The 24,371-nt window shown below is 42.4% G+C and overlaps 1 protein-coding gene across 5 annotated transcripts in view; it reads right to left on the bottom strand.

The window, feature by feature from the left end:
- Positions 1–24,371, bottom strand: part of HIPK3 (homeodomain interacting protein kinase 3) — a 580,167-nt gene that overhangs the window by 539,063 nt on the left and 16,733 nt on the right. For all 5 annotated transcript variants that reach the window (XM_078680871.1, XM_078680870.1, XM_078680873.1 and 2 more), the window contains exon 2: positions 13,622–14,720. In XM_078680871.1, the coding sequence (XP_078536997.1) occupies positions 13,622–14,720 (1,099 nt within the window). The remainder of the gene's footprint in view (positions 1–13,621; positions 14,721–24,371) is intronic.

Raw genomic sequence — 24,371 nt, 5'->3', positions numbered from 1 at the left:
CATAGCTCCGCTGACACTAAAAACCTTCCTGCATTTGCTCTAAAATGTCTGTTTCTGGCCAGAAAGCAGCACCAATAGATGTATTCAGCAGGAAAGGAACAAAGTAATGTGGCAGGGTTAAATAAATTATGTTTTAAGAAAATAAAAATAATACAACCTAATGTGGCACATTATTTGATAGTATTTCACTATGTTTCCATTTGTACTCATGTGAATAAGGTCTGGTCAAAGATTTCACTTCTTTATTACCAGTTTACCCCGAAATACACCAACGAGCAACGGAAAGGTGACTAATCACCTTTTGTGAAGGGCTGTCCACTGCGTGGCAACATGTCACTACAGTTTTAATACCTTTTAATCCATTTGAGCTAGAAACATATTTTTTTTGTTAACATTCACAGATTATGCAGCAGATAACTGATTAAGTGAAGAATGCAGCAAAATCCCTAACTATGTAAATGGCGCAGAATTGCATAATTTCAGTGGTCCTACCAGAAAATCACAACGCTGACCCCTAGTTGTAGTTGGCGCAGTGGGAAATAGTGATATGTATGTATGTGTATATATATATATATATATATATATATATATATATATATATATATATATATATATATATATATATATATATTATATTATATATATATATTATATTATATATATATATAGCTAAAAAATCAAAGCCTGACAGAAAACACTGAAAATATGAAAGTCCTCATTTTTATCTATATATTTTAGGAAAAAGTAATCAGACTACATTTGGAAACATTTCGATAAGAGTTCGTTAAAAAGATGCACTCAAGAACTCAACTGGCGACACCCTCACATTGCAAACAAAATAAGATGAAGGATGGAGCGCTGAAACTTTTCAGACACTCGGCCCCAGTCACATTAGATCTGGGTTGAATCCATCATTGTTCTTTTGCTCACTTTGTCATTCAAGTTCAGATCCAGTTATACGCAAATCAGTGTTGACCCTGTTCCTCATGGGAACAGTCCAGCCCGAACTGCCAAGCCAGGTCTTCCCCGGACCGGAAACAAGCATCCTGGGACCGGTTTCGGGGTAACACCCCTCATTAGCCAGGATAGCATGAATCCAGTGGCAAAGTGAGCAAGGGACCCACGTCTGGGCTTTCCCTGCCAATTTAGGGCAAACAAAGCAAAGACAATAAGTTGATGGACAGAGGGCTGAAACTTTCCAGACACCCTCACATTACCTCTCAATATTAAGAAACATTCTAGAACTAAAAGTGGCTTAATTAGTTCAAGCCTATGTTGGCTCCTGATGTTGACTCATCGTCCCATTGGCAAATCACTTAATCTCCATGTGCCGAAAAACAAAACCAGTAATCGGACTCTGTGTAATGTAACTGGTGCTCATGTAAAGGAGCGCTGCAATACCCTTGGGCCGAGTTTGCGCTGAATAGAAGACCCAAAAAACAAATGGTGCAGAGCCTGTTTCAAGACTGTAGTGATTATTAGGCATTGATGGGAGACGGGTGAAAGAGACAGAGGCGATATCCTTGTACTCATGGCCGCTGGTATCTATCACTAGTGCAACAGGTGTAGTTGCATTGGCGGCAAGTGTGCAAGGTGAACACAACACACTGGTAATGGGGAGCAGAATTTGTTGTCCAATTTCTGTTTTTGTTTGCTGAATTTGCTCTTTATAGGTTTCAGATTTATTGTGGATTATGAGCTACTGAAAATGTATCCATGAAATTCTCATAAGCCCCTAACCCCTGCGCTCATTCTTGCCACTCCACTCGCCAGTCATTGTCATAGATCTGAAGGGGGGCCCAACTTTAAAATATTTTGGTTTGGAGGGCCTCAGGTGAAAAAAGTTTGAAGACCTCTGGTCTAAGGTGAGCCCTTCCTGTGTTTGCCTCGGAGTTCGGGCCCTCCTCCTTTGATCTAGTGGGCCTGGGCTAGCCTGGCCCAGTTGCAGTGTGACAATCTTTTAGATTCCCTTTCTGTCCCTTCCCATGAAATGGGAACTCTGTGAAGCACTCTTAGTTAATCTGATGTGTGGGAAAGGCTTTGGGGAGCAAAGTGATTAATTTGGCCTGGTATGGTGGACAAATGCTTAGAATCAAAGCGGATCCAGGGAAATATGACAATTCTTAAAGTGCCATGAGATGTACTTGTGGAATGTTGGGTGCTATAAATTCATACTGTATGTGCATATTTTTCCCTAGTTTGATAACTTACTGGATTCTGTGAGCCTAAGTGCAGCAAAACTATACAGTGCATATGTACGTTATCATGTGAGCACACTACAAGCACCAAAGACCTTCGGTAAGCACTGCAGACCTCCACTATGAATACCCACTCAAATTATAAGGCCTACCCCAGGTCAGCACCAATCCTTGAAGATTCTCCTGTGTGACAGACTTCCTGTGCACAGATACCAGGTTGCGGTAATCTGAAATCTCATGCACAGCCCATAGACGCACGTACACATGGGTGCACATGTAACTAGAACCTAGCCACTTAACTTGGCTGCGTGACAGCTGTCTTATCTTAAATTAGCACGCTCAGTCCATTTTATGTGAATTCACAGTGCGTGAGACTGGTAGTGAGACTTACTTGCAGTAAATTGGTTGGTCAAAAGCAAAAAGTCTATGGGCACTAAAGAAGTGGAACCCATTTGCTACAGAAAGCCTTTATAGCAAAGGCAGGTCAGGAACTTCTTTGTTTAATCCAGCGTGTCAATGAAAATCGTTCCTGGAGATAGGTTCTGTGTTAATGGAACTACTTGCTCTTGGACAGGAGTTGTGCCCTCATGTTGTTGATCTCTAGGGCTCACGTCAGTTCTTCTCCTAGTCCAATAGGGGTCATGACTAGCTAACTGGACTGTTGATGCAAGCACCTTCAGAGGTTGTATCCTTGTTTCGCATCCTTACGCCCATCCCCCATTTTCTGGATGTTTGCATGCAATAAAGCCACGCTGTCTTGCTAGTCTGTTTATGTGATGCCCTTCTGAAAACTGCAGTGTCTGTAGGATGAAATGCCGTGATTGCCCTTTAAATAAAATGATCCCCCTAGCAATGGAATTCGCATGACAATTTGCTAATCATTTCTAAACCCATTTTACCGGGGGGGTGGGGGGGGGTTGAAACAGACAAGATAATGCTGTGTTAAAGTGATTGAAAGCGGGCGCCCGTGTTACTGGGGCGGCCGTGCTGATTAAAAAAACACAAGCAGTTTCAGCTGAAGCTGTGCATGCCTGGCACGCAGTAAGAGAAACTCAATAAAGTAAATATCCCTTGGTGGCTAAATAACCGGTTCGGTGTAACAAGTGAAGTAAAAGGGCCAGTCGCCATGGGAAGGTACAAACGAAGACATGGCCGTACTAAGGAGGGACAAACAAGCCTATTAACTAACCCGAAGCAGCATTTACAAAGGACATTGACACAAGCCAATGAAAAATATGGGAGGAGAGTAGGTGCGGCTTCTCTCCCATACTATACTACAGCAGTCTCACAGAGTGAGCAAGGCATGCGCGCTGCCGCTAGGCTCGACCTAAAAACTAATCTTCTCACCAAAGCAGTTGGAAATTTGGCTAAACACGCTGTATGTGCCACTATTCAATGAAGAAGAAAACTATACATTTTGTGTGGCTTTAAAACAAATGCACCTTCAACAACTGAGTGGAATAAAACTTGCATTACTTAAAAGATTCGGAGAACTTAGTAAATGTTTCCTTATGGAACTAATGGCAGATTGGAATTTAATGAGAATGTTTGCTCTATAGATCTACTCATTAATGCCCATTTTTATCCCCTTTTGCACTGGAAACGTTTCAACATCTTCGATCTTGTGGCACTCAATGCAAAGTATATATTTGCCACAGAAAGGAGAGATTGTACAGCGGAGAGGAAGCTTTCAAACTACAATCTTTGCCCTAAAGGCATCTTACCGTTCGAAAGACAGGATCCAAGGAAGGGGGAAAGGAAGAATGAAGAAAAGTAGGAAATGACAGTTCTGTCAATCACCTAATGTATCATTAATGTCGGAGAACCAAAGGCAAAGAAGATGTATGAGATTCAACAGCACTCTCAGCTTAGTATGCTAGTACAATCTACGATGAAAACGCTTTACTAATGGATTTCTTGGATATGCAAAAATAACAGACGGACAGCAGTTTCCCTTCAGTACTTTAACCCATCCTCAAAAGTGAGATGTACATACAAAAACGAAACCTATAATATTTTAAACACCACACCTACTGTTTTTGCTTGGCCGGTAAATAAAAACCCAACCAAGTAAACTAAAAAAAAAAAAGCAAGCAAACCAGGGACCATGTGCCATCTGGAGAAAGATGGTGAAAAATGTCAAGAGCATACAAGCACCTCTTTCCTAAACGTCTATGGTAACTGTCAAGTATCCATACTCCTCAGTTAATCAACTGAACCTATTTTATGTTTAACTACTGTTTTGAAAACGAAATCTACTCGAATCTAAGAAAATATATGACAAACCTATTTAAGAGCAGCTTTAAAAATCAAACAAACAATAAAATAAAATCTACCTGTTCAGTGATGGTTTGCTAACTAGAAAACCATAGAAACACCTAATGAAAAAGTGGCAATCTTAACACCATTGTTTTCCTGGTCTTTGAAAGTGTTATATCAGGAAAACAGCAGATATGTCACGAAACAGGAGCAGGACAGTTTAATCAAACCGCTGCTTCCACAGCCCTAGTCATTTAAAATGCAATTCACAAAGGGCCTGAAACAACCATATTTTAGTTATGTTCCTTTTCCTTGTGCTATACTCAAGGCAGGAGTACATACAAAGCAGCCGGGGAAGGGAGTGGATGAAAACAGAGCTCCAATATCTTTTACACCCACCATATCACAAAAAGTATGTGTTAGCAAAGGGTATATATGCTGCGTTTTCCTTTGCAGGGCTGCTTTACCCAGCAAGCTGAAATACCCTGCGGCAGGGATGATGTGACCAGCACCCTGAAATCCATAGACATACACACATGGTACTCTATTTATTTATTTGTTCGCCATAAGTTGGCAGGGTATGCTCAGACGTGAGTCCCTTGCTCACTTTGCCACTGGATTCAAGCAAGCCCGGCTGAAGACGGCTGCAATGCCAGAAACCGGTCCTGGGAAGCTTGTTTCCGGTCCAGGGAAGGCATGGCTTGGCAGTTCGGGCTGGACTGTTCCCATGAGGCACAGGGTCAGACTGATTTGTATATGGCCATGTCTGAACTGGGGTGGCAGAGTGGGCTAAAGAATGGTGATGGATTAAACCCAGATCAGTTGATTGGGGGTGAGTGCTTGTATTGTCAACGCTCCGTCCATCATTTCCTTTGGTTTTGCTTTGTTCGCCATAAGTTGGCAGGGTATGCTCAGACGTGAGTCCCTTGCTCACTTTGCCACTGGATTCAAGCAAGCCCGACTGAAGACGGCTGCAATGCCAGAAACCGGTCCTGGGAAGCTTGTTTCCGGTCCAGGGAAGGCATGGCTTGGCAGTTCGGCTGGACTGTTCCCATGAGGCACAGGGTCAGACTGATTTGTATATGGCCATGTCTGAACTGGGGTGGCAGAGTGGGCTAAAGAATGGTGATGGCTTAAACTCAGATCAGTTGACTGGGGGTGAATGCTTGTATTGTCAACGCTCCGTCCATCATTTCCTGTGGTTTTACTCTATTTACTCTGACACAAACACTGCCCAACCCAGACACGTTTTTCTTAAGTCCTAACTCACCTTACTGTGCAACTTGCTACGAGAATTTATTTTTCCTCTCTTTTTCGCATCTTTGCTCTTGAATAGGCACTTTTCTAACCAGGCACTGATGTACACGTAAAGTATAAGGGTACTGCAAACCAGGGTGCCTATCAGGAATAATGTTAACCATTTTAAGGAAATAACAGTGCATTAGAAAGTTTGCAATCCCCACAACCCAGCACACGGTGCAACAAAGTATTAAACTGTAAGGAAAAGCGTTTTGGGTTGATCTGACAAACACTATGAAAAAGTACCTCCCTGAATACAAGGGAGAATGAGCCATTGGCCCTGGAAGTACGGACAGAGGATTAATAAAAAAGCGTTGAGAGAGTGCATGTCCCGTCTGCAACAGCAGGCAGGTGAAAACCATTTAACGAAATAGTGCTCGGAGGCTGTAATTGAAGCCTACTGAGTAACAACAATGTACATGGGGATGTCCCTCTAGGAGGTTGCAAAATGAGACAACGCGGTACAAAAGGATGAGGCTACTAAGCCCATTTTCCAATGAAAAGCAACAGTTTCCAAGGGACAAACAGGCCAATGAAAAATTTGGGCAGATAGTGGGTGGAGCTTTAAGTCCCTACCGGAATACAGCATACCTCACAGTGCATGCTTTGCCCGGCTCGACCTAAAAAAAGACAAATACATACGTTCATTTTCTGGTACTAATCCTGAAAACATATGAAAACAGTCCACACCTGTTCCCTTCTCGAGACCAAGCGACTAAGCAGTTTTTTGTTATTTTTTCTTTTAACCTGGGGAGGGGCTTGATCTGCTCATAAAAATCTGACTGCAGCTGTCAATTGGTGGTTGAGGTCTCACTGAAAGGAGCCTTGACAGCTTTCTGATTGAGGATGAATTCTTCAGGGTGTCCAATACTCCCAAACTATGAGAAACTTGAGTTAAGATGTTAGACAATAACACCTAAAAGACAAGCATTTACAATGCAATAAGTCTCACATTTGCGGGAGTTTAAGCTATTGGCATTGTAAATGACAATGCCTTTTATTTATGTTTTAAAAACCAACATATAAAAGGCATTGTCATTTACAATGCCAATAGCTCAAACTTTTGCAAATGCGAGACCTATTGTACTCCAAATGCTTGTTATTTAAGTACTTTTATACAGTGCAATCTTGACTTGAAGGTATTGGAGCGCATTACATGAGCTTTAGTTACATTACACAAAAGGCACATTCATAGTTGGCGATAGTGTGTTGGAAGGTGCGAGGTTTGTTTATCTCCCTGCGTCACTCCTGCCAGAAAGAGACAGTCAAGTCAACAGCTGTGAAGATGTGACACAATAGAGGGGCAAGCAAGGGAAACAGGTACTTTACTGATCTACTGATCCAGTGAGTGCCGCCGATCCCCACAGTAGCGGGCTGGTCATTTATTTCATACCATAGCTGCTCAAGTTTAATTGCAGCAGGCTTTGGGGCTCCAAAAACAGAAAGAAAGTGTTGGCTAAGGGAATGTACAGGGAGCGATCAGAGAGGGGAAAGAGCAAGAATGATTGGTGGAATGGCGAAGGGAGCAGACTGGTTTGCATTTTTTTCACGGCTACTTTTGCTTCCCTAGTCAGGCCCTGCCTTGCCTCCAAAATACCTCTTCTGAATGGTCCCGCAAATGCATTAGCGTCGTGAAGCAAAAATGAAAAGATGGCACCTTACCCGCTCCTGCGGTCTACTGCTAAACAGCAAGGAAACAGGCAGGCGGGCAATTTCCACTTGTTTATGGTTACCGCGTTAAAGAGTAATAAGTAACTCATTACTTATTGTCGCCAAACTGCTACCAACATACCGTGGGCAGGCAGGGTCAGGCGAAGCAACACAGGGAGATACAAAACATCAAGTGGGGTGGGGGGGTGGAGAAGCAACACCCTTTTTGTAATATTACTATGGTGGAATTGTTTGTTGCTATTTCCTGTACATTGCGTTCTAGGAGATATGTACTGGGAGCTAGAACGCAACACACAAATTAAAAACAAGCAATTCCGCCATAGTAATAAAAGGGACAACAATACAAAATCAAGATTAAGTACTTAAATACCTTTGGAGCAAGCTCGCGGTACCACAGTGCATCCACAAAATGAAGTTGAACACCCAGTGGGACCTTTAGATCAAATAAAATGTACAATTGTACCTGAAAAAAAAAGCATCGATCTAGTAGGGGTGGTGAGGACGGTCAAGTAGCTGTGGGATGTTAGGGGGTGGGAGAGAGGGCACAGCCAACAGTGATCCCTTTGCTACTGTAACCTCCCTGCAAGCTGCTGACTCGGGAGCTGGGGATCCATGTTCGAGACACTGTCAGCTCAATATTTTGCAAATATTTGTACATTTTTGGAAATCACTTATTGTCCCTGCCCTATATAAATGCACAAATGAAAAAGAAAAAAAAAAAAGCAGCGATTGCAGCTTGTGTACAAATTTAATTGAAAGGGGAAAAAAAGCTGAAATCTTGCAGGGGTGGTGGGGGCACGCACACACTGCTGTGGGAGGAATGAGCTGGTGGGCAGAGAGTACAGGGAGATAAAGCATAAGAATTATAATTTAAAGTCAACCCAAAAAAAAAACATCGCTCTTGGAGCAGTGTTGTGGGAGGGACTGCACTGCAACATTAGGTGAAAACAGCTGCTCAAGCCAAGTTAAAAACACTTAATAGCAGAGGCCGGTCAACAAAGGAAAAGGAGTGCTATTGAAGCTCTCTATGTAAGGTCAGGAGTACCAACACATGTAACAGGAGTAGTCCTCATGGGAGGATACAACAGAAGACAAGGAGGTAATAAGGAGGGACTAGAAATCCAATTAACATATCAGAAGCAACCACTTAGAAAGGGCAGTAACTGGAGCCAATTGAAAAGATGTGCCAGAAAATAGGCGAAGTTTCAAGTCCATACATCAATACAGCATGTCTCGAAAAGACAACCAGCGCTGCCTAGGAGAGACCTAAAAAACCATTCTGCATTTAACATATCGGTATTTATAGACGCCTTAACGAGCATAGTTGCAAAAAAAAAAAAAAAAAAAAAACAAGCATAAAATATATATGAGACAAGCTAGGAACGATTAATTGTAACAATCCATCCACTTGCACACAAACACCTTTCACCTCAACAGTTCATCTCCCTCCATCTCCTCCCAAATGTTCTCTGCATCATATAAACCGAACCACATAGTAATAAAAGATTACTTTTAACTGATCGCTCTTTGAAACAAACCAAAGCAGGTAAGCAACAAGTCACAGAAAAGAAATGCCTCATTTAGTCTACCCAACTGTCACAGCCCTTTTACAGCTCTTCAAAAAGGAACCATGAAACCTCTGCAAGCATACCGTAACTAAGCCCTCCTTCATTTTGTTTGGTTGAGGTCCCACCAAGCTCCTCCTGAGCAAAGTTGTTCATTTGTCTGTTACACCATCGGTCTCATGGTGACCAGGAACTCTCAATAAAGTTACACCCCACATTATGAATGAACCCACATATGCACCCCAGGCATTCCCTCTCTACGCATCCCATTCACACACCTTCAAAGTCATGCATAATAAAAAGTACTTCAGGGTCCTCACAGCTCCCAATGAAGCATTATACCCTGACCTACAGACATCTACACTAACAAACACTGGCAAGGCCAATAGCTTTGGATTTGTACAGTGCATGCACAGCGACAAACACCACCCATGCACACAGTGAAATCAAACACATGAATGTGCCTATGATTACAAAGTATGTCATCTAAGGACAACAATGCACACAAACCACTAGACCTGCATGTACACAGACCAGATATATAGGTCAACAGAAGCAGGCAGACAATCTGACAGATGGACAAGGAACGAAAGGCTGCAGAGTTGGTACAGGGGATGCAAGCGATCTTGCATTTTTGAAAGTTAGAGCTATTGGCATTATAAATTACAATGTTTTTACTTAAGTTTTTTGATCTGCTGAACTAGGCAATGCACATCATGTACTGGCAGGGCTGATTATCCACTTCACAGCCAAACAAGAGAACATTTAAGTTACTTAGGCATTATAAGACAAACTAGTTAAGCTAGAACACAAAGTGTCACATTTCATCTCCGATGACTGGCGTGGGGGTCACATATCGCACTGTGAACACACACTTCGTCACGTGTAACTAAAATAAGCACAGGCAACTGTTTCAAATACAACTCAAATGATCATCATCCTCGCAAGAGTAAGGCATGTACAAGCTACAATCGCCTCATTCTCCTTCTGATTTTATCAGCTTCCGCTGATGAGAACAACTGGCACAGTGACTGTGTAAGAGTGGGCACTTAAGAATGAAACAAACAACATGGTTAAATCTTAAAATTGATAAATGCTTAGGTTTCACAAACTGAAGCGTCTGTCGCATTCCTGTTCCATCTCCAACTTTTCTCAATTTATATTCAGCATTTGATAATGTTTCAGCATTTGATCATGTGACCGGGCCCCACCAATAATTTGTCAACAGGGCTCCTGCGCATGGGTGGCTATTAAGATTGGATCACCAGGGAAAAATGTTAAATTCAAGGAGGAGAGGAACTGGGGGAACAATCAGACAAACCAAAGTCAGAGAAGGAGCTTTCTGTGAACAGATGCTCTCAAACTCACCTTTTCGTACCTCCGTAACTCATATTACTGCATTGTGGAGGTCACTTTTAAAATCTCTATATCTATATAGTTCCATATCCCCCAACACCCAGGCAGGTGCACATAGGCTACACTCTGCTGAAGCTACAACAAAGCTCCCATCACTGCAGTGCAGTGCAGTAAATGACCAGAATCAACTGATTTACACCAATAAATGTCTCACTTATGCGGATATTTGAAGCTCTGAACAAAGACCATGGCTTTCAGAGTCATGCTTAACTCACCTTCAGGGTATAGACTCTCTCCCCACTATCGTTCAAGTAGTATTGCAAAAATATGATCCATGCACTTCCACTACGAGTGTTTAATCCCTATCATGGAGATGCTCTCACCTCGTGTGGTGTGACACGCGATTACTGTAGCACACATCTGCCAAGCAATAGCGTCACTTCTAGTTAGGGTACTAGCGTGCGGTATTCTTAGAAGCCCAAACGCTTTTAGCATGTTTCGCTTTCTGCCATAACCTTGACCTGGAGGCAGTAAAAGGGTTGGCCATGTTTGAATACTTCTTTGTATATGGTTCCATAGCCACAACCACCCTTGCTGTAACTTGAAAAATAACTCAACAAACCAATCTGATAAATATTGCTTTCCTCTTTCTTTGTATTTTACTTTAAATGCAATCACACAGCAAAAACTATGAGCACCAAAGAGCAAAGCCCAGCTTCTACATGGCCCCACCCACCAAGCACTGCCTTCTCCTGCAGGACAACCAAAAGGAACCATTAGTGAAATCGCCATGGGAGGAACGAGCCACACAAATGAGGGAAATTTGCAGTAATAGACCAATAAAAAAAGCAAGCATTTCAGAATGCCACAGAAAGCCACAGAAAACAACCAATGTCAAACGACAGGCGTGCCAAAAGCCCACAGAAGAGATACATCATGTCTTGCAGAGACAGGCCCTGAAAAATCATACAAATGTTACTAGACCTGCAGGTTAAGTAACTTGAATAATCTACTTGACTAATGTACTTGACCCACAAACTGGTCTCAAATTGTGTAATCATAGGCAAATATTTTATTTTACAGAGTCACCTTTTTCTTAATTCTTACATACGAGTGCACCTTCCAATATGAGTTCAGCACTTTAGCTGCTCAAAAGAAAACTAATTTGATTAAATAGACTAAACGTTTGCTCCATGTGTAATAAGAATCTAGCCCACATAGGAAACACATGATCCTTGACTTGCCTCTCAGTTTACTAATAGTATTGCCATCAGGCCAGGGGAAGGAGTGTTTCTCAGTTCACATTAAAAACCTCACTTTAAGAAAATATATTACTAAAGCATGATGTGGTACCGCACGGTCATTTACAGACAGTAAATTCCCAAGAAATGGCCAGAGTATAGAGTATTAAAAATCTGTGAAAAGTGAGTTTCAGAAAACATTTTTCAGTTGCACATCACAAAGTAAAGTGTTCCGGTTTGTTTTTCATACTATTAAAAGTTTTTGCTTTATCACATTGAAGTACAAAAAAATGAGCATTCACACCTACTGAAATAGATTTTGAAATGTTTGTACAGTTGACGTATTAGCTATTTAAATGTGTGTTACGAAAAACCTGATGCCTTACAGCCTTTCATTACACACTTCCTACTCAAATCCTGGAACTCTGCAGTCAGAAGAAAGAGTAATTGTAAACTGACTTATGACATCTGTCTCTGAAGACAGAGCAAATGTGACAAGATAAAAAATATTTAAACATCTTTATTGCTCCTTCACTTTCTGACGGAACAGTACACAAGTTCTTTGTCACCTTGTCAGAAAGGGCAAGTAGATCCTAAATATGGCTGGACCATATAAAATCTGACCTGCCATAGGTAGTGGGCGAGTAGATTTTTAGGCCTGAGACAGCTTGCGCTGTCTAGGCTCGACCTTAAAACTGCATCGGAGGTGGAGAGATCTATTATAATCGGTTAAAGAAGACTCCAGGCACGATGACAACATATTCTTACCCTCTCCGGAACGATAACGTGAAGGTAATCATACACACAGTGCACCGTGAGTGCCGAATCTACCCATGGCCCTTTTGGTAAAAACATACACACCAATACACTGCAATGAAGTACAGGTGTATATCTAGTACTAGCAAACATCAAAATTAGGGTTGCCACACTCCATCATGGACCCTGAAAACCAACATGCATCTAAAGTGTGAGAATCATGGGGTGTGAAAATGGTACATCTCACAACTCTTGTTCCAATCGCAATTTGTAAACATTTACTGCACAAAGTTTATTTTCTATACTAAATATGCACGTAGAGCTTTCAGTTTGACAGTTTCAGGTCATTTTTCTGGATCTAGCCAAAATGTCTTTTACTGAACTTCATACAGTACATTTTTCTTTTAGTCATGTTGCCATCGATATTTTACCACCGTGCTTAAATTTAGCTGTAATGTTGAGGGTCCCAACAATAAAGCATTCTAATCGCATTAAGAAACAGAACAGCTAATCGACATTAAAATGGATGACTTGTTAGGTTAGCCAGGGCAGATATTGAAGCGCAAATTCACAAAAGTTGTTAGAGCGAATATCGGTCTTTAATGCATTGTTGGGGTGAGATTTCTTTCCACCAGTGCAACCTATGAAAAGTGAAGATGCCACATTAAAAAATGATGGATAAGCAGTATACTGCTTATATAACCCTCACTAGGCCAGCAATTCCACAGGCCGTACTTCAGACCACTGCTATCTCTGATGGGAGTATAAATGCCATGTGAGGCATTAATAAAGCTGTATCTAAAATACAATATTTTACAGACTAACTCAGAAGTACCAAAATTCAGAATACAGCTAAAACAAGAAAATAACATATCAAGTAGCTACCCTAATGGGGCTATTTAAAGTACACTTCATATAACGTTTTTAAACTGAAAGTAGAACCACAAAGTTTATACAGCATGTTAGCCATAGAGACCACACAAAAGCATTTACTGGTTGTAAAGAAGAAACAGGTACAGTGGCAACCACACCATTCTTACTGTACTTAGTTTTGATAATTTTTTAAAGGTATCACAACAGGCAAAATTCCTTTATAGATTAGATCAGTGAGGCAATCAGCAATATTTTCGATGTAATATATAAAATATTTCCTTCTACCATAGAACCATAGTAGCATACGTTTGCACATATTTAAATAAATTGTTCTCCATATTTTAGTCAAATAAAAACAAAGGAGTTCAAAAACAGCACAAATGATACTCAGTGAAATTCTTACCTGTAGTATCGAGACTGCAAATATGTTGAACAAACAGTTTTCGAAACATGGCTGGCAGACCCAAAGTCAATCACTTTAACCCTATATGGTTGCCGAACGGGATCCACCAACATAATATTCTCAGGTTTGAGGTCAGCGTGGATTAAACCAAGGCTTTTCAGTTTTTTCAGTGCAGTTGCCACTTGTTGAAGAATGGGCCGAATTACTTTCAGTGACAGTGGACTAAATTTATTTTGCTTTAAAAAGTCATACAAGTTTTGTTCCAACATTTCAAAAACCAAACACGTGTGGTTATGATGCTGAAAGCATTCATAGGCCCGCACCAAGTTAAACTCATCAGCATTTTCATTACTTAGTCTTGCCAATATGCTCACTTCAATTTGCCCCTGACGTGCATAAGAAGGATGATTCTTTAAAATTTTGACAGCTACAACCTCATTTGTTCCCCGTTTCCAGCACTTCACCACTTGCCCAAAGGTCCCACGGCCAAGAAAGTCAAGAACCTCATAGGTGTTCTTCACAGAACAAAGCACTTCATGCTGAACAAGCTGATAATCACCATCTCCGCTGCTGCCATTGTGTTTTGAGGCCACTGTGGAAGTTACAACCGTCACTGGATTCCCCATGTTGGTTTGCAGCATTGCCGGTAATATAGAGAGTTCGTCAACTATCTGCATTGCGCCAGTTTGATTATCAAGCTCCTCACTTTTACGCTTCAAGCCGCATCGCTGCTGACTGTCGACCACATCAAACCCACTTCCTTGAGTCTTGCTTGGAGGTGCCTCTGAGGGAGGTTGCTGCGCCTGCGCTGCTGTATCCTCTTTAGCCTTTGCAGTGTTTTTTAAAGCAGCTGCACCTGTCTGAAGTAGAAAGTTCTGTCCCCGAGGTCTGTCAAATGCTTTCTTCGCTGAGTGTGAATTGCTGCTCCTTTTAGTGGGGTGCGTAACAGGGTTTTTACCACTTACATAGCTACGTGGGTAGGTCCGTTCATGATACACACAACTACTTGGCTCTACTTTAAGTTTCTTTACAGTACAAAAGGCACTTGACTGGGTTTGAAAAACGTATGGTGGGTAGACCAAAACTTCTGAGGCCATACCTAAGAAAGGAAAAAAAAAACAAAGTTAGAATTCAGTTCTTACTGATATTTTTAAAATCCCTACGACAATCACAATATCTATATAACCAGCTAAAGATGTCAATCTTGCAGGAATAACAAGTGTGCTGCAGGTTACACATTACAACCTCCCTCCGTGGGAACACACTATATAAAACCTTGCACTGCTCAGGAATGTTGCCCAACATTTTTGCCTCAATGGATATTTCTGCCTGTGTCAGCATTTTTTTGGCGTAGAACCAACAAGAAGAGTATTATTCCTTGCTTGTGGTTCTGGCTACTGAGATCCCTCACATTAGACACCTAAAAATAATTATCTATGTCATTGGGCCTTGCTCCATCAGAATTACCACTCCAACCACCATTTACATAGGCTGTGCTGTGGCTACCCCATTAACCAGCAACAGTAGCCTGAGGAATCCATAACATCCTTAGGACCTTGCTGGCCCACCAACCCATGTCAGAGCACCAATAAGGAAACCCTTCTTGGAAAATGAATTAGTAGGTAGACGTCTGTTGAGCATTGTGGTTGATAATATCCAGGTGAATAAAAGCGGATCAATGATGGAGGTGCATGCAAATGCCTGGATAGTAGAAGAAAAGTGATTAGGTAGTGTAAGTTTAAGGGAGTTAACATCAAAGACTACAGAGCAACGGTTGTGGTTTCCTCATAGAAACCAATGAAATGGTGGTACCATGGACATGATGAAACTGAAAACTTGTGTAGGCTCAAGAAGAGAGTTGAGGGGAGGGAACACGCAGATACGTGAGCAGGGCCAACGCAACATTTCTAATGGTCTGATGTTCACACAGCAATGTTTACTGGTTCCAAGTTTCCACATTAGAGCATTAATGGCCCATACCAGACACCCTAATTCTGTTTAAAGGTGCTCCCAAAAGGTTATAAAAATATTGTCAGTTAGGTGTTAAGAATCAGAACTTTTGGGCCTCAGGGGTGCTCGCACTATGCACTAAAGCCTCACAGGGCTAGAGAACCTAGACTACCAAAACAGTACATTATAAATAAATTAAAAACATCAGCGTCGAGATTTTATCTATTGCTTCCCCCTGATATTTTTGTCTCTTAATGTTTCACTTGGATTTTGATTTGTCCATTTTTAAAGGGGAGGTGTCTGTGCGCTATATTTTCACTGACACCATGGCCACATTCCTGCAACAGCACATCAGTTATTCAGAAGAAAAAATAACGTAGCAAGATTTGTAATCCATACAGTGCGAAAAAAGCACACTATCTGGAAAACAGTAATTTGTCTGTAGAAAAGCAAAAAAATCTGGAAAAAAAATGATATCCATCAGTATTTCTTTGGTTTAACTACAAACAAAGTATCTGTTTAGCAACGGCTAGTAAAATAGCTTGACAGGGTGTACAATTCAAATGAACGTAGTACTTTTTTTCCACAGTGACCCGTTTCTCATTGTACAGAAAACTACTATTGGTGCGATTAAATTAACTCAAATTTGGATTACCCTAGTACAAGTGGAAAAAAACAAAGTCAAACAAAAGCAATGTTACACCAAAAATACATGCATGTCTAATAAGTCATATTATAACACAACTGAACATTTGAAGCAGCAAGCACTTCGAACTGGAGGATAAATTGTGCATAATTTAGTAAAATACAAGCATGCAAGAAAAGCATACGATGCATAATTTCATTTTAAAAAGCACGTAGATAAACAGTCACCTCTTTGTTACTAGGATAATTGAAAAAACTACGGGTTAAAAAAACAACCAAGAAATACTGCTTTTTACAAACGAAGAAGGGGGGGGGGAAAAAATAGCTAGCGGTTAAGGTTCTGGGAATCCATCCATACATGAAATTCCATTCTTAATGTCATATTTATAGAAACCACCCCTTCTCACTGCCAAACCACAGTAAAACTTACCAGACTGAACTGGTATTGCAGTGGGCAGGCTTAAAAACAAACAACCATAAAATGTCCGGTTTTCGGCTGAAAACTGAATAACTAACCGGAAGCAAGTAGCAGAAACGTACAAGCAGCTTGGCCAGCACTCAGTTCCCTAAAATGGCTGCGGTTGGTAGAAAACTAACAAATATGGGCACCTTACATGGTTTGACTTAACTCATACGGCCTCTCAGCACACTATCTTACAGTGTGCTATGTGAGGCAGTGATGGTTTCACATCTCAAATCTGTTCTTAGCAGAGAGACCAGCAACATGTTGGGTTCAAAAACATAAGGGGGCAGCTCGACCACTAGATCTGATGAATTCCAGAAATATCAGGCTTTCCCAGCATGACGGCTACTACCACAGGCAACTATTGCATATATGCGGTCAGTAGTAACAAGCACTAGCAAAGCCAACAGGTCTGGTCTTAGAGAGTTATTGGCTTGCCAATGTCTTTTCTTCATGCTTTACTTTACAGCATTCAAACAGACGTGGTAACCAGCGGTGTAGCCACGGTGGCCTGGTCCCTCAAGCAGAAAGGCTAATGCTCCCCCCGTGCTCAGTTTGGTAACAAAACTAGGCCATAATCTGGTCAGTAAGGCCCCTTGAAGACTTGGGTCCCGGAGCTATTGAACTGGTTGTGCTATTGATAGCGACGACCCGCTGCTATACACACCCCACGCTATTGGACTTGTCAGAAAGAAGCGCATTCGCTAAAGTTAAAGCGGACCATCCGCCATTAGTAATAAAAATATGAAAGCGGGTGTCATGTTGCATTAAAGGAAAGCACGCCGTGGGTGGAATAGGGGAAAAACATTAAAGAAAACAGTGCTCACAGAAGGTAGATAAAACAGACCGTGTAATAACACAAGTAAAAAGTCCTGTCCTTATGGGAGGTTACAAATGCAGACAAGGTGGTACTAAGTAGGGACTATTCATGAATCAAAAGCAACGATTTAGAAAGGACAGTAATAGGAGTCAATTGAAAAGATGGGTGGAAAATGAGCTGAGCTTACAGCCCATACATGAATACATGCCTTGCAGAGCAGGTGCTGCCCAAGGTCTACCAAAATAAAAAAAAAAAGGAATAAAAAATTAACATAATGACTCAACCACAAGGCCGTGTTATTTTGTAGGGGAGTGAATGAGTCTATATAATTATGTAAACCGATGACTGCCTCTTTGCCCTTGTATTATGTTAATGATATCCGGTAGCAAGTAATGGGGGTGGGGGACTCAAACGGGAGGAGGGTGGGGAGAACACCGAGGAGAGCAGTAGGCACACAGGCAGATTGGTTAGAGAGTGCAACAAGCATACAGGTGATCGAGCGACACGAGATGCCACAGCACCACTCGGGTAAGAGAGGTGTAAAGCGGAGCTGTGGGGCGGAGAAGGAGAACCAAAAGAGGGAGGCAGCTTGGAAACACATGCTCTGCTTCAACAAAAAGAAAACAAAGTAGCTCTAAGAATGAGGGCATTTGAAGGCCACAAGTACTCTGGCCATGCTCCAGGGGAGGGCCAAACACAAGCAGAGGAAGTAAAGTCGGCACACACTGACAAACGGGAAGGAAGCAAATTAGTGACTATGAAGCCACCCATGGTAAGTATTGAGAGGGCTCCAAGCCCACTTTAAATAGCAAAATGTCTTGAAAGCAAAAGCGCATGTGCTGTCGCAGAAAAGACCTAAAAAGAACCCTGATTTGCCATTTCATTGCTTACATGAAAGAGGAGTGGGGAACTCTGCCAAAGGCACAGGGCAAAAATGGAGCATGATCGCATACCGTCTCAATGTACCATATCATATGCATCATATAACATTTGTGAGGCATCAATGTCCACATGAATTTTGAAGAGGCTCATCTCCCTCAATAAAAGCACTTTCTTTATGTCAGTTCAACACAAAAGGTGTTCTATTTGAAAAGTAAAACAGGATGATGCAAATAGGCATTGCATTCTCGTCTGTAAACTAACATACAAAAAATAACTTCACATCAAAAGTTGCAATGTAAATTCACAGTACCCCAAATATTAACTGCAACAAGCACAATGCATGCTGTCTTCCGCAGCTTATACAGCGCGTCTTTACAGGTCCAAACTGGCCGATTTACAAATGTGGCACTTTTATTTCGGTGCCTGGGCCTATTTTGTGCCCAATCCCGGCCTGTAATAGCATACGGTCCTGTTGCAGGGCATACCAACACGCCAGGGAGGGAGTGTGTGCACTTTCAGGCTCCTGTCACAGCAAAGGGGTCACAGGATAACACCCCATCTACCAGGGTTTGTTTAAGATTATAACTCGCATGCGCTTTATTTGTATTCCCTGTACTTGCGCTGTAAGTGTCATTTCTACGTAGTTATTATTAGCAGTGCATACAGTCATTTACACTTCCGTTCCCCTAAGGAATGTGCCAGCACTCAGGTCCAAATACTCCCTTCATTCTACACAAACCACACAGATGACAGTCTTCATCCATTTTTTCCCCAGCCTTTGTTGATTTCCAAAACTGATAACACATACAGAATATTGTAAATTTCTGCTCAGATCTGGTCTATCCCCAGTGGCACAGATTGCGCGATCTGGAGTGGCATCTATCCTTATGCCGTGCTAACTCCCGTGGGAGCATAGCTCGGAGCTGGGTGCGCTCCTCCTGCGTGGACACAGAGCTTGGATGATCTATTACAATGACACGTCTGGTCCCCTCACACACCGTCAGGTGCCGGCTCTTGAGATCTGGGATGCCACGCGCTGCCGCTATGCCCAAGCCAGGCGAGTGCCTAGGCGGCTGGTGTAGAGTTATAGACGCAGCTGGGTTGCATCTGACGTAAGGTTAATATGAATAGCGCCTCTGGCCTCTGGCACGCGGGAAGGCGCTAGAATGCGAGTTCTGCGAATGTTTCAGCCCAAACCTTGTACATATTACTTCACCTACTCCTGGGCATAAAATCAGACAGCCAATACACAAACCGAGGGAGGAGGATGATGAACTTCCAGACAGGCCCCTTACGGCCGCAGTATCGGCTGAATGGGCCGATGGGCCCTGAGCTGAGATTGTGAATGGCCCCACAGGCTGCTCGGCGGGAGGCCCATCACATACACAGTCCTGAACGGGAAGCCTCCATCAGGCCTCAGGGACATGTCCTGGCGACGAGTCTTGCATCCAGAACTTTGAGGCACCACATCAGTCTAAAGTGCATGTTGTGGCGGGGGGACTCAAAGTGGGCAATCAAAAGGGACCGCACGTGGGCGCCACGGATAACCCAGGAATCCAGAAAACCCAGTGCCGAGAATCCGAGCGTCATTTTTAGTTTTTGAGCTGTCTGATTGTGAAAACCCTCAGCCACGATGGCCCCGATGCGCAGGAAGGTTTCTCCCTACACATGGGGGTCGGGGCTTGATATAGAAAAGATTGAGAATTTGAAAAGCGTTTCCACCGAGTGGTGCAGGGCTGATTTATCAGAGCCATGCTCTGCTTGCAGCATACATCATCGTGAAAAAGGACACACTGATTCAGCGGAAAACAGTCACCGTCGATTCCCCGTCTGAAATGGAGATTTACCCCTTATCCACAGTGCCGTTCCGTTCACACCCGAAGTCCCTCCATCAGCAGCACACATCGCTTACAGAGATCGGTGTCTTCTGCGCCCTACACAGTAAAACTGCAGAAAGCCAGTTCCAAGTGCAGACAAGCACGCGAGTGGTGCGCGTGAGCGCGCCACAGCGAGACATCTATTTTCAATAATCGTGTCTGGGCACGATAATTGAAAACAGATGTGGCCTGTGCGGGTAACCGCAAGCAATAAGCCGTGGGCAGAGCAAAGGCAGGACATGCACCTGCCTTTGCACAATTGCGTGCTGTCTTTATTGGAAAGACGCCTGCAAAGCCCATTAGCATGTGAAGGAGAAAAAAAACACGCACGACGTGTGGTAAGCTTGGGGAGCTTTCTTAAGCCCCTTACTAAAAGTCGAGCAAGCAAGCTGATTACAGAATAAGAAGCCAGCATTTACAAAGGACAAAGACACAAGCCAATGGAAAATATGGGCAGAGCTTCAAGTGCATACTCTAATACAGCATGTGTCGCAGAGCAGCGCACGGCTGCCCTGGCTCGACCTAAAAAAAGATGAGCCAGTAACACACTATGGCTCACACCGACCTCACCGTTGCAAGGAACGGTAAAAATGGAATCCAAGTTTAAAAGACATCTGCAAATACAGACACTACAGAAAGCACATTACTCCGGCCTTAAAGAAAACAAAATAAGCATTGGCAAATCCAATAGATTTCTCTATTCCAATGCTTCGAGGCCATCCCTATTGACTTTTTCACTCCAGGATAATTTCATAATGCTCGTGCATTGGCAAAACGAAGAGTGGTGACCTGCATGCTACAAGTAAGGAAAATATTGCTTGTTTCAAAGCTAAATTGCCACCAGGATGTGTTTGTTACTTAGCATGACGAAGCAATTTGTAGGCCACCTGGAAACCAAATAGATCTTTTTTTTCCTACACACACAAGATGGTAGCCACGCCATTTGTCAATCCAAGTTGTCACAATGCTTGAACTCTTAAGAGTGTAGAAAGTACAAGAAAACAAATGTTTCTAGACTTTTCAGACGATCTCTGCATTGCATGAAGACATATTTATTTATTGAATTTGTAGGGCGCTCAGCTACCTAAAAAGGGTTTCCCGGCGCCATAGACATACATCGCACAACTGGACAGCCACCATTGAATAATAAATAAAAAAACAGAGCATGACAGGTTCAGGGGGAGCAAGTTAACGCTGCAGAGCTGTCAAGTGGTGAAAAGTAACTGGTAGGGGAGAAACAGTGGTGGGGGAGGGTTTGTAAAAATAAAAAAAATTGACGAGGAAAGCAACGGACATGCAGGGGAAATATAGAGCAACAGCACGCACACGGAAGGAGGCAGCATCACACAAAGGGAAGGGACCAAGTAAATATGCGCTTCCATGGAATGCTAAAAGAAAAAAACACTGACATATCTAATAGGCCACTCATGTGCACTATAGCGCCATTGGCTTTGTCAATGTCTTTTAGCTATGTTTTACACGCGCATGGCTGCTGTGAAGCAGGTATGAAAGTTCGAGAAAAAAATGACTTGATGTGGCCAGGGCTGGTCACATCATAGCACTTTATTTTGGCAGGAGGGGCCAGGCAGGGCAAGCAATACAACGCGGGAGGGATGGAGGTGGGCCAAGCAATACAATGAAAGAGGAGGCATGGCAAACAGACAGCTACAAAGGGGGCAGGAATAGGCAGCTATAAGCCCTCTATGAATAAACAATGTCTTGCATGCAACAGCATATGCACGGCCTCCGACAAAACCTGAAAAGTAGCCCCGAAAATGTAGCTTAAGAATACAAGTCATCCACTCAAACGAATGGTAAAGAAGGTGTGTCAAGGGAGGAGGGTCAAACAAGAAGAGTGAGGAAAGCTACTGAATAAGACGCAAGCAAATGAGATTGCCAGAAAAGCCAACCTATGGCAAGCAGTGGGCTGGACCAAAATCAATTACAAGTTTTGATCTTGTCCACAATAAGACAACTAAAAGCAGTCTGTAGGCAAGCCCTAAAAAGAAGGAACGTGTTGCTCAACCTATGGGGAAGAGGCGTTATCAGAATCTTCACTTGTTATAACACGAACAAGCACGTGCACGTTTGTGGTATGAAATTACCTACTAAGAGAGGAAGGATGTGGCATGAAAAGCAAAAGTGCAATATAACAGAAATGCTCCTGGACACTGAAAAGAAGACGTTGACTTAAAACTACATTGAATAGAACTGGCAATCAAACAGAGGTAGAGTCACCATTTAGAAAGTGCCTATTACATGGATAAAATTATGAGAATGTTTAACCTATAAAAACCATGATATAAGACCGACCCCTCATCCCACAGGATTTTGTGGCAACCTTTGCAGCACACGAAAAAAGCAACATTTTCAGCCCAACACTTACATTTTGCAGCAATTTTGCAGCAGGCAAAAAATGTGCCTGTCGCATAAATACTGCACAGCTTGTGCTCTCTCACTGCTGGAGACAGTGCTATGTCAGAGTCTGTAACCTCACAGAGCCTCCAGCAACCACATGGAGAATAGATTACAACATAAAACCTGCTCTTTCTGGTATCAAACAACCTGTGTTCATTGCAGTGTGCAGAGCAGTGGGGGCTGGGGTGGCATGAGCAGAGGTGCAGGGCACAAATATGCACACTAAAAATAAATTAATAAAGGAGACATGGAGGGGAGGTTAGGGGTGAAGAGCAGAGAGGGTACAGAGGGAGGACGAGGTAGAGGAGTGTGGGGTAGGGTTCAGAAACAACGTCCAAGGACCTGCAGCGTCCGCAGGGGGCACACTGAAACATGTGAGGTAGGGTAACAGCACAGGCAAGTGCTCTGTGCATGTAAAAGGTAGGCAACAGATGAAGTTCACACCTCTGCTACCTACTAGCATGTTGCTCACCCTCCTTTTAACTTTTACTGGTTCAGTGGCAGAGCAGAGCCAGCGAAAAGAGAGTCAAACCCCCGAACCCCCTTTTTGTAACTCAAATTTTGCTGGAACTTTTGTAAAAAAAGTATATATTTATAGTATTTTTAAAAAATATTTTTACACAAATGTGGAGTTTACAATTGCTTTGCAAGTCGCGATTTGGGGGGGGGGGTTACAGGAAAGTGGAGGTCAAGCTTCAATTCAAGCAAAGGTGTACCATGTACTACAAAGTAGAGGGGGCCCAGCTTAGCAATCATTCCCTACACTACAAAGTGGATGGCAGGTATGTCAAGGGCCCCTGCATGTAAAAACCAACATACGACTACGTACCGTCACTATGCAGAAGATAAACAGTGTTCAGATTCTTTTATTCATTCAATAGGTATGGTACTGAAGCAAACAGTTTTATTTTAAAGAAAGAGCTGAACATTTTTTTTTAACCGAACTTCTCATATCAAGGCCTACCTACACACTAAGTTCACAAAAGGTGCTACAGTACGATGCACACTAGTCCAACTGCTAGTCAGACACAGTGGTACATTGATTATGAAGCATAAGAGCACTGTCTATAATAAGTTGTGCTCCCTAGTTTGATAGTGATGAAAACCTACAAACATGCACTAGGCATCACAATAGAGAATGGTGCAATCACCTTTATGAATGCAGATTTCAATTTACAGAGAGTCTTCTCCATTCTTAACTGGGGCCTTTTCCAATCAGAAGCTTGTGTGCCATGGGCTGAAACAGGCCACCTCAAAACTATCTGTTCAACAAAGGCTGAATGGATCAATAAGAAACTGCTGCATTACACTTCATATCTAATCAGGAAAGCATGTACTACATCAGGAGATTCTTTGAACAGATTCCATTTAAAACACATATGGCAAAACATGCCAACACGAATTAGCAGGCAGGTTTGTAAAATTAAAAGAAACATCTACTCCTGCAAGGACAAGTTTGGAAATTATAAACGTTTCATGCCGATAAAATGGTAGGCACTTATACAGTATAACAGGAGGGTGGGGGAAATTAGATATTGCTCCTTAACGAGCAATAGTATTCCCTTTGAATTCAATAGTTGTTGTGCGCTGCCTAAAAATTACCTTTAGAAAACAAGTCAGCTAAGATTCATCAGCAACAAGATGAATACATGCAACCACTTGTAGCAAGATTTCTGGAATGCTTGCAATAGCAAC

This window comes from Lissotriton helveticus, chromosome 3_1, assembly GCF_964261635.1.
Source record: "Lissotriton helveticus chromosome 3_1, aLisHel1.1, whole genome shotgun sequence".
Taxonomy (NCBI): Eukaryota; Metazoa; Chordata; class Amphibia; order Caudata; family Salamandridae; genus Lissotriton; species Lissotriton helveticus.
This window is presented reverse-complemented; position numbering and strand designations above follow the sequence as displayed.